This window comes from Carcharodon carcharias (genome assembly GCF_017639515.1).
Source record: "Carcharodon carcharias isolate sCarCar2 chromosome 35 unlocalized genomic scaffold, sCarCar2.pri SUPER_35_unloc_23, whole genome shotgun sequence".
Taxonomy (NCBI): Eukaryota; Metazoa; Chordata; class Chondrichthyes; order Lamniformes; family Lamnidae; genus Carcharodon; species Carcharodon carcharias.
The window spans coordinates 58840-72827 of record NW_024470716.1 but is presented as its reverse complement, the minus strand read 5'-3'; the positions used below and the strand labels follow the sequence as shown (position 1 = coordinate 72827).

General features: G+C 55.2%; 1 protein-coding gene across 2 annotated transcripts; it reads left to right on the top strand.

The window, feature by feature from the left end:
• Nucleotides 1-2019: 2019 nt before the first annotated feature.
• Nucleotides 2020-10041, top strand: LOC121274212 (ER membrane protein complex subunit 3-like). Of its 2 annotated transcripts, none has more exons than XM_041181411.1 (6): nucleotides 2020-2123; nucleotides 4757-4861; nucleotides 5918-5999; nucleotides 6947-7026; nucleotides 7135-7214; nucleotides 9802-10041. In XM_041181411.1, the coding sequence occupies exons 1-6, from the start codon at nucleotides 2039-2041 to the stop codon at nucleotides 9910-9912; spliced, it is 543 nt and encodes a 180-aa protein (XP_041037345.1). In that variant the 5' UTR covers nucleotides 2020-2038; the 3' UTR covers nucleotides 9913-10041. The 2 variants fall into 2 exon arrangements, with proteins under 2 accessions (XP_041037345.1, XP_041037344.1); XM_041181410.1 differs by having other exon boundaries at nucleotides 7132-7214.
• The last annotated feature ends 3947 nt before the right edge of the window (nucleotides 10042-13988 follow it).

Sequence of the window (13988 nt, the reverse complement as noted above, 5' to 3'; positions counted from 1 at the left end):
ACGGGGGGAGAGATGAAGAGGGGACGGGGGAGAGATGAAGAGGAGACGGGGGAGAGATGAAGAGGGGACGGGGGGAGAGATGAAGAGGGGACGGGGGAGCGATGAAGAGGGGACGGGGGGAGCGATGAAGAGGGGACGGGGGAGCGATGAAGAGGGGACGGGGGAGCGATGAAGAGGGGACGGGGGAGCGATGAAGAGGGGACGGGGGGAGAGATGAAGAGGGGACGGGGGGAGAGATGAAGAGGGGACGGGGGGAGAGATGAAGAGGGGACGGGGAGAGATGAAGAGGGGACGGGGAGCGATGAAGAGGGGACGGGGGAGCGATGAAGAGGGGACGGGGGAGCGATGAAGAGGAGACGGGGGAGCGATGAAGAGGGGACGGGGAGAGAGAATGAGAAGAGGGGGATGGGGGGGAGCGATGAAGAGGGTACGGGGGAGAGATGAAGAGCGGACGGGGGGAGCGATGAAGAGGGGACGGGGGGAGCTGAATAGGGGACGGGGAGATGAAGAGGGGATGGGGGAGATGAAGAGGAGATGCGGGTTGATGAAGAGGGGACGGGGGGAGATGAAGAGGGGACGGGGGGAGAGATGAAGAGGGGACTGGGGGAGATGAAGAGGGGACGGGGGATAGATGAAGAGGGAACGAGGGGAGAGATGAAGAGGGGACGGGGGGAGAGATTAAGAGGGGACGGGGGGAGAGATTAAGAGGGGACGGGGGAGAGAGACGCAGAGGGGACGGGGGAGAGATGAAGAGGGGACGGGGGGAGAGATGAAGAGGGGACAGGGGGGAGAATGAAGAGGGGACGGGGGGAGATGAAGAGGGGACGGGGGAGAAGAAGAGGGGACGGAGGAGAGATGAAGAGGGGACGGAGGGAGATGAAGAGGGGACGGGGGGAGATGTAGAGGGGACGGGGGAGAGATGAAGAGGTTATAGGGAGAGATGAAGTGGGGACGGGGCGGAGATGAAGAGGGGACGGGGGGGAGATGAAGAGGGGACGGGGGGAGAGATGAAGAGGGGACGGGGGGAGAGATGAAGAGGGGACGGGGGGGAGATGAAGAGGGGACGGGGGAGAGATGAAGAGGGGACGGGGGGAGATGAAGAGGGGACGGGGGAGAGATGAAGAGGGGACGGGGGGAGATGAAGAGGGGACGGGGGGAGATGAAGAGGGGACGGGGGGAGATTAAGAGGGGACGGGGGAGAGATAAGAGGGGACGGGGGAGAGATGAAGAGGGGACGGGGGAGAGATGAAGAGGGGACGGGGGAGAGATGAAGAGGGGACGGGGGAGAGATGAAGAGGGGACGGGGGAGAGATGAAGAGGGGACAGGGGGAAATGAAGAGGGGACGGGGGGAGATGAAGAGGGGACGGGGGGAGATGAAGAGGGGACGGGGGGAGATGTAGAGGGGACGGGGGGAGATGTAGAGGGGACGGGGGGAGAGATGAAGAGGTGATAGGGAGAGATGAAGTGGGGACAGGGGAGAGATGAAGAGGGGACGGGGGGGAGATGAAGAGAGGGCGGTGGGAGAGATGAAGAGGGGACGGGGGGAGATGAAGAGGGGACGGGGGGAGAGATGAAGAGGGGACGGGGGGAGAGATGAAGAGGGGACGGGGGGAGATGAAGAGGGGACGGGGGCGAGATGAAGAGGGGACGGGGGGAGATGAAGAGGGGACGGGGGGAGAGATGAAGAGGGGACGGGGGGAGAGATGAAGAGGGGACGGGGGAGAGATGAAGGTGGGGTAGTTGGTGATTGACTAGGCAGTTGTGGACGTACCGGGGAACATGTATATACGAGTGTTTGATTGGATTTTGGGCTGAGAGTCTCTGAAGTGGGGAACATGACCATGACTTTAACCCCACCGCCCTCCCCCCGCCCCACCTCACCCCAGCCCCACCCTGTGAGGCGAGGGTGCCAGATACATCGTAGTGAGTTTCTGGGATAGATACCATCAGCCTCGTTGTCCTGTGTGGGCTCGTAATTAATGGCTGGGCACCACAGCCTAACTCTTTACTGCTCTCTTTACCTCATAGTCCTTCATCATGAGGAAGCATTTCTTCAATGATCCTGAAGCCGGCTTCTTTAAGAAAACAAAAAGGAAGGTGACGCCAAAAAACCCTGTGACAGGTAATGTCTGGGGGGGACGGGTCTGTCAGTGTATAACACTGGGGTACAGTACTGGTGGGGACAGGTCTGTCAGTGCATACAACTGGGGTACAGTACTGGTGGGGACGGGTCTGTCACTGTATAACACTGGGGTACAGTACTGGTGGGGACGGGTCTATCACTGTGTAACACTGGGGTACAGTACTGGTGGGGACAGGTCTATCACTGTGTAACACTGGGGTACAGTACTGGTGGGGACGGGTCTATCACTGTGTAACACTGGGGTACAGTACTGGTGGGGACGGGTCTGTCACTGTGTAACACTGGGGTACAGTACTGGTGGGGACGGGTCTGTCAGTGTATAACACTGGGGTACAGTACTGGTGGGGACGGGCCTGTCACTGTATACACTGGGGTACAGTACTGGTGAGGACTGGTCTGTCACTGTATAACACTGGGGTACAGTACTGGTGGGGACGGGGTCTGTCACTGTATAACACTGGGGTACAGTACTGGTGGGGACGGGGTCTGTCACTGTATAACACTGGGGTACAGTACTGGTGGGGACGGGGTCTGTCACTGTATAACACTGGGGTACAGTACTGGTGAGGACGGGTCTGTCACTATATAACACTGGGGTACAGTACTGGTGAGGACGGGTCTGTCACTATATAACACTGGGGTACAGTACTGGTGGGGACGGGTCTGTCAGTGTATAATATGGGGTACAGTACTGGTGGGGACGGGTCTGTCAGTGTATAATATGGGGTACAGTACTGGTGGGGACGGGTCTGTCACTTTATAACACTGGGGTACAGTACTGGTGGGGACGGGTCTGTCACTGTATAACACTGGGGTACAGTACTGGTGGGGACGGGTCTGTCAGTGTATAATATGGGGTACAGGACTGGTGGGGACGGGTCTGTCACTGTATAACACTGGGGTACAGTACTGGTGGGGATGGGTCTGTCACTGTATAACACTGGGGTACAGTACTGGTGGGGATGGGTCTGTCACTGTATAACACTGGGGTACAGTACTGGTGGGGACGGGTCTGTCACTGTATAACACTGGGGTACAGTGCTGGTGGGGACGGGTCAGTGACTGTATAACACTGGGGTACATTACTGTTGGGGACGGGTCTGTCAGTGTCTAACACTGGGGTACAGTACTGGTGGGGACGGGTCTGTCACTGTATAACACTGGGGTACAGTACTGGTGGGGACGGGTCTGTCACTGTATAACACTGGGGTACAGTACTGGTGGGGACGGGTCTGTCACTGCGTAACACTGGGGTACAGTACTGGTGGGGACGGGGTCTGTCACTGTATAACACTGGGGTACAGTACTGGTGGGGACGGGTCTGTCACTATATAACACTGGGGTACAGTACTGGTGGGGACTGGTCTGTCACTGTGTAACACTGGGGTACAGTACTGGTATGGACGGGTCTGTCACTGTGTAACACTGGGGTACAGTACTGGTGGGGACGGGTCTGTCAGTGTATAATATGGGGTACAGTACTGGTGGTGACGGGTCTGTCACTTTATAACACTGGGGTACAGTACTAGTGGGGACGGGTCTGTCACTGTATAACACTGGGGTACAGTACTGGTGGGGATGGGTCTGTCAGTGTATAATATGGGGTACAGGACTGGTGGGGACGGGTCTGTCACTGTATAACACTGGGGTACAGTACTGGTGGGGACAGGTCTGTCACTGTATAACACTGGGGTACAGTACTGGTGGGGACGGGTCTGTCACTGTATAACACTGGGGTACAGTACTGGTGGGGACGGGTCTGTCACTGTATAACACTGGGGTACATTACTGGTGGGGACAGGTCTGTCACTGTATAACACCGGGGTTCAGTTCAGGTGGGGACGGGTCTGTCAGTGTATAACACTGGGGTACAGTACTGGTGGGGATGGGTCTGTCACTGTGTAATACTGGGGTACAGTACTGGTGGGGGGGGGTCTGTCACTGTATAACACTGGGGTACAGTACTGGTGGGGACAGGGTCTGTCACTGTATAACCCTGGGGTACAGTACTGGTGGGGACGGGCCTGTCACTGTATAACACTGGGGTACAGTACTGGTGGGGACGGGTCTGTCACTGTATAACACTGGGGCACAGTACTGGTGGGGACGGGTCTGTCACTGTGTAACACTGGGGTACAGTACTGGTGGGGACGGGTCTGTCACTGTATAACACTGGGGTACAGTACTGGTGGGGACGGGTCTGTCACTGTATAACACTGGGGTACAGTACTGGTGGGGACCGGTCTGTCACTGTATAACACTGGGGTACAGTACTGGTGGGGACGGGTCTGTCACTGTATAACACTTGGGTACAGTACTGGTGGGGACGGGTCTGTCACTGTATAACACTGGGGTACAGTACTGGTGGGGACGGGTCTGTCACGGTATAACACTTGGGTACAGTACTGGTGGGGAAGGGTCTGTGTGACTGGCGAATTTGGCAACACCTCCCAGACCCCAGGATGCCCGCGTTTGGCTGTGGTCGTGATTGGGGCTCGAGAGGAGCAGGTGTGGACGGGTGGGGTTCGGTGGTGGGGGAGGTTGGATCTTGTTGCCTCTGTTTCTATTCCTGCTGCTTCACTCTGCTCTCTGACCCCGATATCTCCCCTCAGACCCCAGCATGCTGACGGACCTGATGAAGGGGAACCTGACCAACGTTCTGCCAATGATCCTGATCGGTGGCTGGATCAATTGGGCCTTCTCGGGATTTGTCACCAGTAAGTTAGCGCGTTGTCTGGGTGAGCTCGCTGATCGGGTGTGGGCTGGAGAGGTCCATGGGTCAACCCGGGAGGCGTAAGGTGTGCTTGGCAGTGGGACCGTGCTGGACAAGGTCAATGTGTCTCAGGTTGGGGGGGATGGGGGGGGGCGTCCAACGCCTTCTGTACTGTATCAAATTCCAGCCCCCCGCACCTTGGGAAGGACGTGGAGGGTTTCGGAGAGGGTGCGGAGGGAGGGAGATTTACCAGGACCGGTTCCCCGGAATGAGGGGGCTTCAGTTTATGTGGAGTGTTTGGAGGAGCCGGGATTGTTCTCCTTTGAGCGGAGAAGGTTAAGGTGGAGATTGAATCGAGGCGTTCAGAATCACGAGGGAGTCTGGATCGAGTCAATGAGGAGAAACTGTTTCCAGTGGCAGGAGGGTTGGTAAGCAGAGGGGGGGAGTGGGGACAGATTGAAGAGAATCGGTAAAAGATCCAGAGGGGGTGGGGGGGAGATGAGGAGAATGTGTCTGACACAGCGAGTTGTGGTGATCTGGAAGGCGCTGCCTGAAAGGGCGGTGGAAGCAGATTCAATAGGAACGTTCAAAAGGGGAGAATCGGAGAAATACTCAAAGGGGAAAAATTCACAGGGTGTGTGGGGTGGGGTGTGGGGGGGGAGAGGCGGGGATGGTGAGTGAAGCCAGCGGGTATCGGTGGGTGGGGGGGAGGGGTGATGGTGAGTGACGCCAGTGGGTATCAGTGTGGGGGGGGAGGGGTGATGGTGAGTGACGCTAGCGGGTATTGGTGGGTTGGGCGGGGGGGGTGGGGGGGTAGCCGGGCTGCGGTTGGTCAGAAGTAAGACATTGACAGATGGGCGAAGGATGTGGGTGGGTACAATGGATGGGAATCCTGTGGGGGTGGGGCAGGTGGGGGGAACAGGTCATTTAACTCTTACCGACAATCGCCTCATCCCTGCCCCTGTTTGCTGTGCGCGTGTGTTTATGCTTTTTGGCTGTTTTCATTCCTGTTTCAGCCCAGTTTAAGCAGCATCTTCTGTTCCTGTTTCTCTCTCTACAGCTAAGGTCCCATTCCCATTGACTCTCCGCTTCAAACCCATGTTACAGCGGGGGATTGAGCTGGTCTCACTCGATGCATCCTGGTGAGTGTCCCGACAGGTCTCACATTCAGCCCCTCTCGAGCCTGTTACACAGGAACAGGAGGAGGTCCATTCAGCCCCTCTCGAGCCCGTTACACAGGAACAGGAGGAGGTCCATTCAGCCCCTCTCGAGCCCGTTACACAGGAACAGGAGGAGGTCCATTCAGCCCCTCTCGAGCCCGTTACACAGGAACAGGAGGAGGTCCATTCAGCCCCTCTCGAGCCCGTTACACAGGAACAGGAGGAGGTCCATTCAGCCCCTCTCGAGCCCGTTACACAGGAACAGGAGGAGGTCCATTCAGCCCCTCTCGAGCCCGTTACACAGGAACAGGAGGAGGTCCATTCAGCCCCTCTCGAGCCCGTTACACAGGAACAGGAGGAGGTCCATTCAGCCCCTCTCGAGCCCGTTACACAGGAACAGGAGGAGGTCCATTCAGCCCCTCTCGAGCCTGTTACACAGGAACAGGAGGAGGTCCATTCAGCCCCTCTCGAGCCTGTTACACAGGAACAGGAGGAGGTCCATTCAGCCCCTCTCGAGCCCGTTACACAGGAACAGGAGGAGGCCATTCAGCCCCTCTTTGAACTGAAGGTGCTGTCCTTCGGGATGAGACGTTAAACCGAGGCCCCGTCTGCCCCCTCGGGTGGGTGTAAAAGATCCCACGGCTGTGATTTAAAGAAGTGGGGGGGGTGGGGGGGCGCGATGGTGGGTTCTCCCCCCCGGTGTCCTGAAGACAATATTTACCCCTCGACCGACTTCGCTAAAAACGGGACATCCTGGCATTGCTGTTTGTGGGGTCTTGCTGATCTCGGGACATCCCGAGGGTGGTGGTGGTGGTGGTGGTGGGTGGGGGGGTTGCGAGCCTGTCTGTCCACGGCGGGGAGCGAGTCACTGTGCTCGAGCTGGCACCCCCTCCCGTTACTAACCCGACACCTCCTGTCTGTGCCCTCAGGGTCAGCTCCGCCTCCTGGTACTTCCTGAATGTTTTCGGACTGCGTCGTTTGTACTCCTTAATCCTGGGCCAGGATAACGGTGAGTTCCCACTCCCTCCGGGTCGCTGTCTGCTCCCGAAATGCGGGGTGGCTTGCCGGGACATGCCCCACCCCCTTTGATATCCCCCCCATCCTGTCTCCGCAGCAGCCGACCACTCCCGAACCCTGGAGGACCAGCTCACAGGGGCTGCCCTGTCCATGGCGCCGGACACCAACAAGGCTTTCAAGGTAGGTGCTGAGAGAGGAGAGGGAGGGGGCGTGTGGTGGAGGGGGTGGGGAGGGAAGAGTGAAGGGATGGGGAGGGGGTAGGGGCCATGGGAGGCGGGTTGTGTACGTTAATGATGTTCACTCTCCCCGTCATCGGAGGAGTGGATTCCCCTGGGTTAGATCTCCCTGTCCGGGGGGGGGTGGGGGGGGGGGGAGTGGATTCCCCTGGGTTAGATCTCCCTGTCCGGGGGGGGAGTGGATTCCCCTGGGTTAGATCTCCCTGTCCGGGGAGAATGGATTGCCCTGGGTTAGATCTCCCTGTCCGGGGAGAATGGATTGCCCTGGGTTAGATCTCCCTGTCTGTGGGGAGTGGATTCCCCTGGGTTAGATCTCCCTGTCCGGGGGGGGGAGTGGATTCCCCTGGGTTAGATCTCCCTGTCCGGGGAGAAAGGATTCCCCTGGGTTAGATCTCCCTGTCTGGGGAGAATGGATTCCCATGGGTTAGATATCCCTGTCTGGGGAGAGTGGATTCCCCTGGGTTAGATCTCCCTGTCCGGGGAGAATGGATTCCCATGGGTTAGATCTCCCTGTCCGGGGAGAATGGATTCCGCTGGGTTAGATCTCCCTGTCTGTGGGGAGTGGATTCCCCTGGGTTAGATCTCCCTGTTCGGGGGGGAGTGGATTGCCCTGGGTTAGATCTCCCTGTCTGTGGGGAGTGGATTCCCCTGGGTTAGATCTCCCTGTCCGGGGGGGGAGTGGATTCCCCTGGGTTAGATCTCCCTGTCTGGGGAGAAAGGATTCCCCTGGGTTAGATCTCCCTGTCCGGGGGGGGGGGGAGTGGATTCCCCTGGGTTAGATCTCCATGTCCGGGGGGGGGGGGAGTGGATTCCCCTGGGTTAGATCTCCCTGTCCGGGGGGGAGTGGATTCCCCTGGGTTAGATCTCCCTGTCCGGGGGGGAGTGGATTCCCCTGGGTTAGATCTCCCTGTCCGGGGGGGGGGGGAGTGGATTCCCCTGGATTAGATCTCCCTGTCTGGGGAGAATGGATTCCCCTGGGTTAGATCTCCGTGTCCGGGGGGGAGTGGATTCCCCTGGGTTAGATCTCCCTGTCCGGGGGGGGAGTGGATTCCCCTGGGTTAGATCTCCCTGTCCGGGGGGGGAGTGGATTCCCCTGGGTTAGATCTCCCTGTCCGGGGGGGGGAGTGGATTCCCCTGGGTTAGATCTCCCTGTCCGGGGAGAAAGGATTCCCCTGGGTTAGATATCCCTGTCTGGGGAGAATGGATTCCCATGGGTTAGATCTCCCTGTCTGTGGGGAGTGGATTCCCCTGGGTTAGATCTCCCTGTCCGGGGGGGGGAGTGGATTCCCCTGGGTTAGATCTCCCTGTCCGGGGAGAATGGATTCCCCTGGGTTAGATCTCCCTGTCTGGGGAGAATGGATTCCCATGGGTTAGATATCCCTGTCTGGGGAGAGTGGATTCCCCTGGGTTAGATCTCCCTGTCCGGGGAGAATGGATTCCCATGGGTTAGATCTCCCTGTCCGGGGAGAATGGATTCCGCTGGGTTAGATCTCCCTGTCTGTGGGGAGTGGATTCCCCTGGGTTAGATCTCCCTGTCCGGGGGGGAGTGGATTGCCCTGGGTTAGATCTCCCTGTCCGGGGGGGAGTGGATTGCCCTGGGTTAGATCTCCCTGTCTGTGGGGAGTGGATTCCCCTGGGTTAGATCTCCCTGTCCGGGGGGGAGTGGATTCCCCTGGGTTAGATCTCCCTGTCCGGGGGGGAGTGGATTCCCCTGGGTTAGATCTCCCTGTCCGGGGGGGAGTGGATTCCCCTGGGTTAGATCTCCCTGTCCGGGGGGGGGAGTGGATTCCCCTGGGTTAGATCTCCCTGTCCGGGGGGGAGTGGATTCCCCTGGGTTAGATCTCCCTGTCTAGGGGGAGTGGATTCCCCTGGGTTAGATCTCCCTGTCCGGGGAGAATGGATTCCGCTGGGTTAGATCTCCCTGTCCGGGGGGGAGTGGATTCCCCTGGGTTAGATCTCCCTGTCCGGGGGGGAGTGGATTCCCCTGGGTTAGATCTCCCTGTCCGGGGGGGGAGTGGATTCCCCTGGGTTAGATCTCCCTGTCTAGGGGGAGTGGATTCCCCTGGGTTAGATCTCCCTGTCCGGGGAGAATGGATTCCCATGGGTTAGATCTCCCTGTCCGGGGAGAATGGATTCCCCTGGGTTAGATCTCCCTGTCCGGGGGGGAGTGGATTCCCCTGGGTTAGATCTCCCTGTCCGGGGGGGGGAGTGGATTCCCCTGGGTTAGATCTCCCTGTCCGGGGGGGAGTGGATTGCCCTGGGTTAGATCTCCCTGTCTAGGGGGAGTGGATTCCCCTGGGTTAGATCTCCCTGTCCGGGGAGAATGGATTCCCATGGGTTAGATCTCCCTGTCCGGGGAGAATGGATTCCCATGGGTTAGATCTCCCTGTCCGGGGGGGAGTGGATTCCCCTGGGTTAGATCTCCCTGTCCGGGGGGGGAGTGGATTCCCCTGGGTTAGATCTCCCTGTCTAGGGGGAGTGGATTCCCTGGGTTACCCTCTACCCGCTGACACTGTTGTCTCCCCCACCAGGCAGAGTGGGAGGCTCTGGAGGTGGTAGACCACCGGTGGGCCCTGGAGAGCGTGGAAGAGGAGCTGATGGGGAACGACCTGAATTTGGCGCAGTTTTACAGCAAGGGGTAGCACCAGGCGATGTTCCGAGTCTCCGCGGGGACCCAGGCTCCGATCTCCACTGCCATCCCTGTGATTATTTGCCAATCTGTAAATTAATTCGAGCTAGGGTTTAAAATGAATAAACATCAAAGTACAATATTATCAGCTTGTGTCCATCAGGGTCAGTCAGCTAGCTCTCCGACTGTCACAGGATAGCATCCCTCAGTTATCACTTGCAGCACCGAAACAGGCCCTTTGGCCCCTCTGCTCTGAGCCTCTCCCCACCCCCTACCACCCCCCCCCCCATTCCCTTCTATCCCTTTTCCCCCTCAGGTGTTTATCCAGCCTCCCCCCAGCCCCTCAAACGCATCGACCCGATTCACCTCGACCCCTCTCTGTGGGAGCGAGTTCCACATTCTCCCCGCTCTCTGGGTGAAGACCTTTCTCCTGAATCCCCCTCCCTCGATTGGATTGATTAGTGACCGTCTCATATCGACGGCCCCATCCCCCAAGTTGAAATATCTCTCATCAGCCATGACCTTACTGAATAGCAGGGACTCGAGGGGCTGAATGGCCTCCTGACGACACCCCCCCCCCCCGCCCCCCCTTTATCAGAAGCCCTGCTCCTCTCTGTGTAATTCACAAAGAGGCGACACAGCTGCAGTCCTGCAGGGTGGACACCCTCACCTCAGCCACACTAGGGACCGGGGAGACTCCCGAGGTTCTCCCCCAACCCGCCCCACCCCCCCCCCCCCCAGAGATTGTTGTGCAGTTCTGCGGGGAACAGAGCTGGCGGTGGGCAGGGTGCAGGGCACCCAGCGGGTCTGACCTGTGAGCGAGCGGGCAGAATATAATCAGTCCCGGAGAAAGCTGCTGTCTCCCAGCGCTCTGTGGAATCGCACATCTTTAATCCAACTGTGTAAATTTTAAACCGTGACTATCGTGCTGTCAGGACTCAGTGGAGATAGTGCGCTGTAATATCGAGCCCCACAACTCCCTGAGCCGAGACAGGTGTGAACAGTTTGGCCAAACCACCAGAATGCCCCAACTCTACCAAACTGTTTAATTTACGTTAACAGGACATGAGCACCAGGTTTGTAAACTTAATAAGTAAATAACTGTTTATTGAACAAATTGTCTTTAACTAGCGGCAAAGGAAAGAGATATGAACTGCTGACTTCTAACTCCATAATTTAAACTCTACCCCTTTCTTAAATCCCTATACACACACACACAAAATCCACGTCCTGTGTGTCTTCTAAGGGTGAGATAAAACAGTTCAATAGCAGCACCAACCTGGAGTACAGGATTCGATGGGTTGATTTTAATCGATGCCTTCCAAATTCCTGCAGTTTGTTGTTGATGATGCGAGATGGTGTCCCAGCGCTTTCAGTCTGTGGTTCACTGGTTGAAAAACTTGCTTTTCAATATCTCTACTGGTGAATAATTTTTCCTCTTGACAGGGGTTTTCAGAGAAAGCAGGTTACAGGGATGTAAGGGATAGCCGGCTAGCAACTATGTCGGAATTACTGGAATCTTACAAAGACAGGAGGGAGAGAGAGAGAGGTTTTAGGTCTTCCCTCTTTGTGGGCTAGGAGCTGTTCTGCCTGTACTGTTACCATACTGGTCAGGAGCCAGTTAAAACTCTGTCATCGGGCAGTTCCCCTTTCCAGCTCCATCCTGTTCTCTTGTGGCACACTCTGTTCCAGGATAGCAACATTGTAGATTTCCCTCATCCTGTTCCAGTGAGCACGTCTTTCGGCTGCAGCCGTGGTAGTTTTTTTTAAAAAAAAGCCACAGTCCAATTTTAAAGATGCAGCCCAAGAGAAAAAAAAAGGTTCTTTTCGTGCCTCCACCCTTAAAAAGGATGAACCGCCATTTAAAAAGTACGTTTCATCACAAGGTATGTGACACGTAGGCAACAAAACAGGAGACTTGCATTCATTCATTCATCGATCCTTCCCCCTCATACTTATTTCAGTAACTTACACCCGGGACAATGCATCTGCAATCACATTATCTTTGCATCGAAACAGTCTCGCGTTCCAAGTTTTAAATTTCTGAATGAACGCGAGCGGATTATGGTCAGTGTAGATTAGCGTTTCTTTGTTATCGTGTTGGACATAAACCCCAGAGGCGTTGAAGAAACAACGACAATGCTAGTTTCTTCTTCTGCTGTAGAGCACGTCCTCCGACATCGATTTAGTTTCTTGGAAGAGGACCCCACCGGCTTCTCTAACCCTTTCCTTGCTTTTGGATTTTGCTCTTTAATTCCAGATCTTCACTCTTGACCTGTCCGCATCATTACTACTGGATTTAACCCTCAATTCTTTGTGTTTTTTGTTCCCTGCCTCTGCTTCTTGAGTTTGCATGTTTTCCCTCTTTCTTTACTTTATCTTTAACCCTAATTTTTCTTTCTGGATTTGTCCCTTTCCCCTCCATCTTTGTCTTTGCTCTGTTCTCTATCTCGGCTTCTAGGTTTCGATTTGGCCCATTCTGCTCTATCGTTGTCTTTACTCTGTTTACGATCTCCACTTCTGGATTTCTCCTCTTTCCCGTTACTCTGCTCTGGATCACGTATGCTGGATTTTGACTTGACTTGTTCCTCCAACTCTTTTCCCACCAGTCTGCTACTTTAAAGTGCTACTTTACCCAAAATGAAAGCAGGAGCGTGTAATGATCCTACACCATCTACTAATACCTGACTGAACGGTCCTTCAAAAACTGGTATGGGTATTAAAGGCGCTGGTTTGATTACATGTTGAGGTTTACCTACTACCTGACATGCATGACACGTTTTACAAAATTGCACTACGTCCTTATTAAATCTTGGCCAGGTAAATTGCCTGTTTATCGATGCTCGGATTTTCCATATTCCTACATGTCTTGCCATAGGGATTTTAGATGCTACTTGCAATATCCTCTTATGATATTTGGGCGGTGCCACTATCAGATGAACGACCTTCCATTCCATTCCTCATCTGCAGGTCTGTGAGGGCGTCTCCCCTTCCTCATCAGAACTCAATTTTTAATTCCGCAACTCCTTCAGCCTCAGTGTGAGGTGACTGTGTTGACTTGTTTAACTCTGGATCTGCTTTCTGAGCCTGGATTAATGAAGACCTGCCAAACACTTCCTTTGAATGATCCCCATCCTTGAAGAAAGTTGCAGCTACTCTGACATCTGCTCGTGGTGTTACTCTGACCTCTGGTGATGGACTTTGTTCAGCCGTTGCTCTGGTCACCACACACGATGAAAAAATACCAGGAACTCGTCCTTGTAACTGCTCCTTCTCTTTAGCCCCGCTTGGACTTTCCATAATTGTGGGTGAAGCTATAACCTTCACTCCTACCAAATCATTCCCCACGAGTAAATCAACTCCCTCCACGGGTAACTTCTTAACCACTCCTAAAACCACCGACCCAGATAACAAATTAAACTCCAATTGCACTTTGTACAGTGGAATCGGGTTATACTCTTCACTTATCCCCTTTACCAATATTTTAGCTTTCATTGAACTCTGGATGGAAAACTAGGTCCTTCTCTGGCACAAGAGTTTGAGTAGTTCTTGTGTCTCTTAATATAGTTATAGGTTTAGCTGCATCATTTGATGAAAAAGGGGTTATCTTTCCCTTGGACAAAAACCCTTTATATCTCTCATCTATCTTATACACTTCACCTGCATTCACAGCTGTGTTTACCTCCACACCCTTATTTGTAGTTAAAGCTACAATTTGATCCATGGCATTTTCTTTTTGAGTTCCCTCTTTGGACTCGCTCTTACAAACTCCAATACGCCCCACAGGCTTTCCCTGCAACTTCCAGCATTCTGAATGAACATGTCCCACTTTATTACAATGGAAACACTTGAGGCCCTTGAGTTTCACCCCCAACCTCAGCACCTTCCTTCCTGACCAGGGGAGGAGGTCTCAAGGTATTCCCAGCTCTCCCATCTTTACCCTGGCTACTTGCCTTCCTTTCACTCTCCCACTTTCTATCCTTTTCAAATTTATGGGGGTGATGGACTAAAGGTTTACTTATAAGGGTCAGCTCATAACCGTCAGCCTTTACTGCTGCCTCTCTGGCTGTTGCAACCTTTGGTCTTCAA

Coding starts and splice junctions, on each gene's coding strand:
- LOC121274212 (XM_041181410.1), top strand. CDS start 2,039: ATGAGGAAGCATTTCTTCAATGATCCTGAAGCCGGCTTCTTTAAGAAA. Junction 2,124..4,756: donor GCCAAAAAACCCTGTGACAG/GTAATGTCTGGG, acceptor ATCTCCCCTCAG/ACCCCAGCATGCTGACGGAC. Junction 6,000..6,946: donor GTCTCACTCGATGCATCCTG/GTGAGTGTCCCG, acceptor CTGTGCCCTCAG/GGTCAGCTCCGCCTCCTGGT.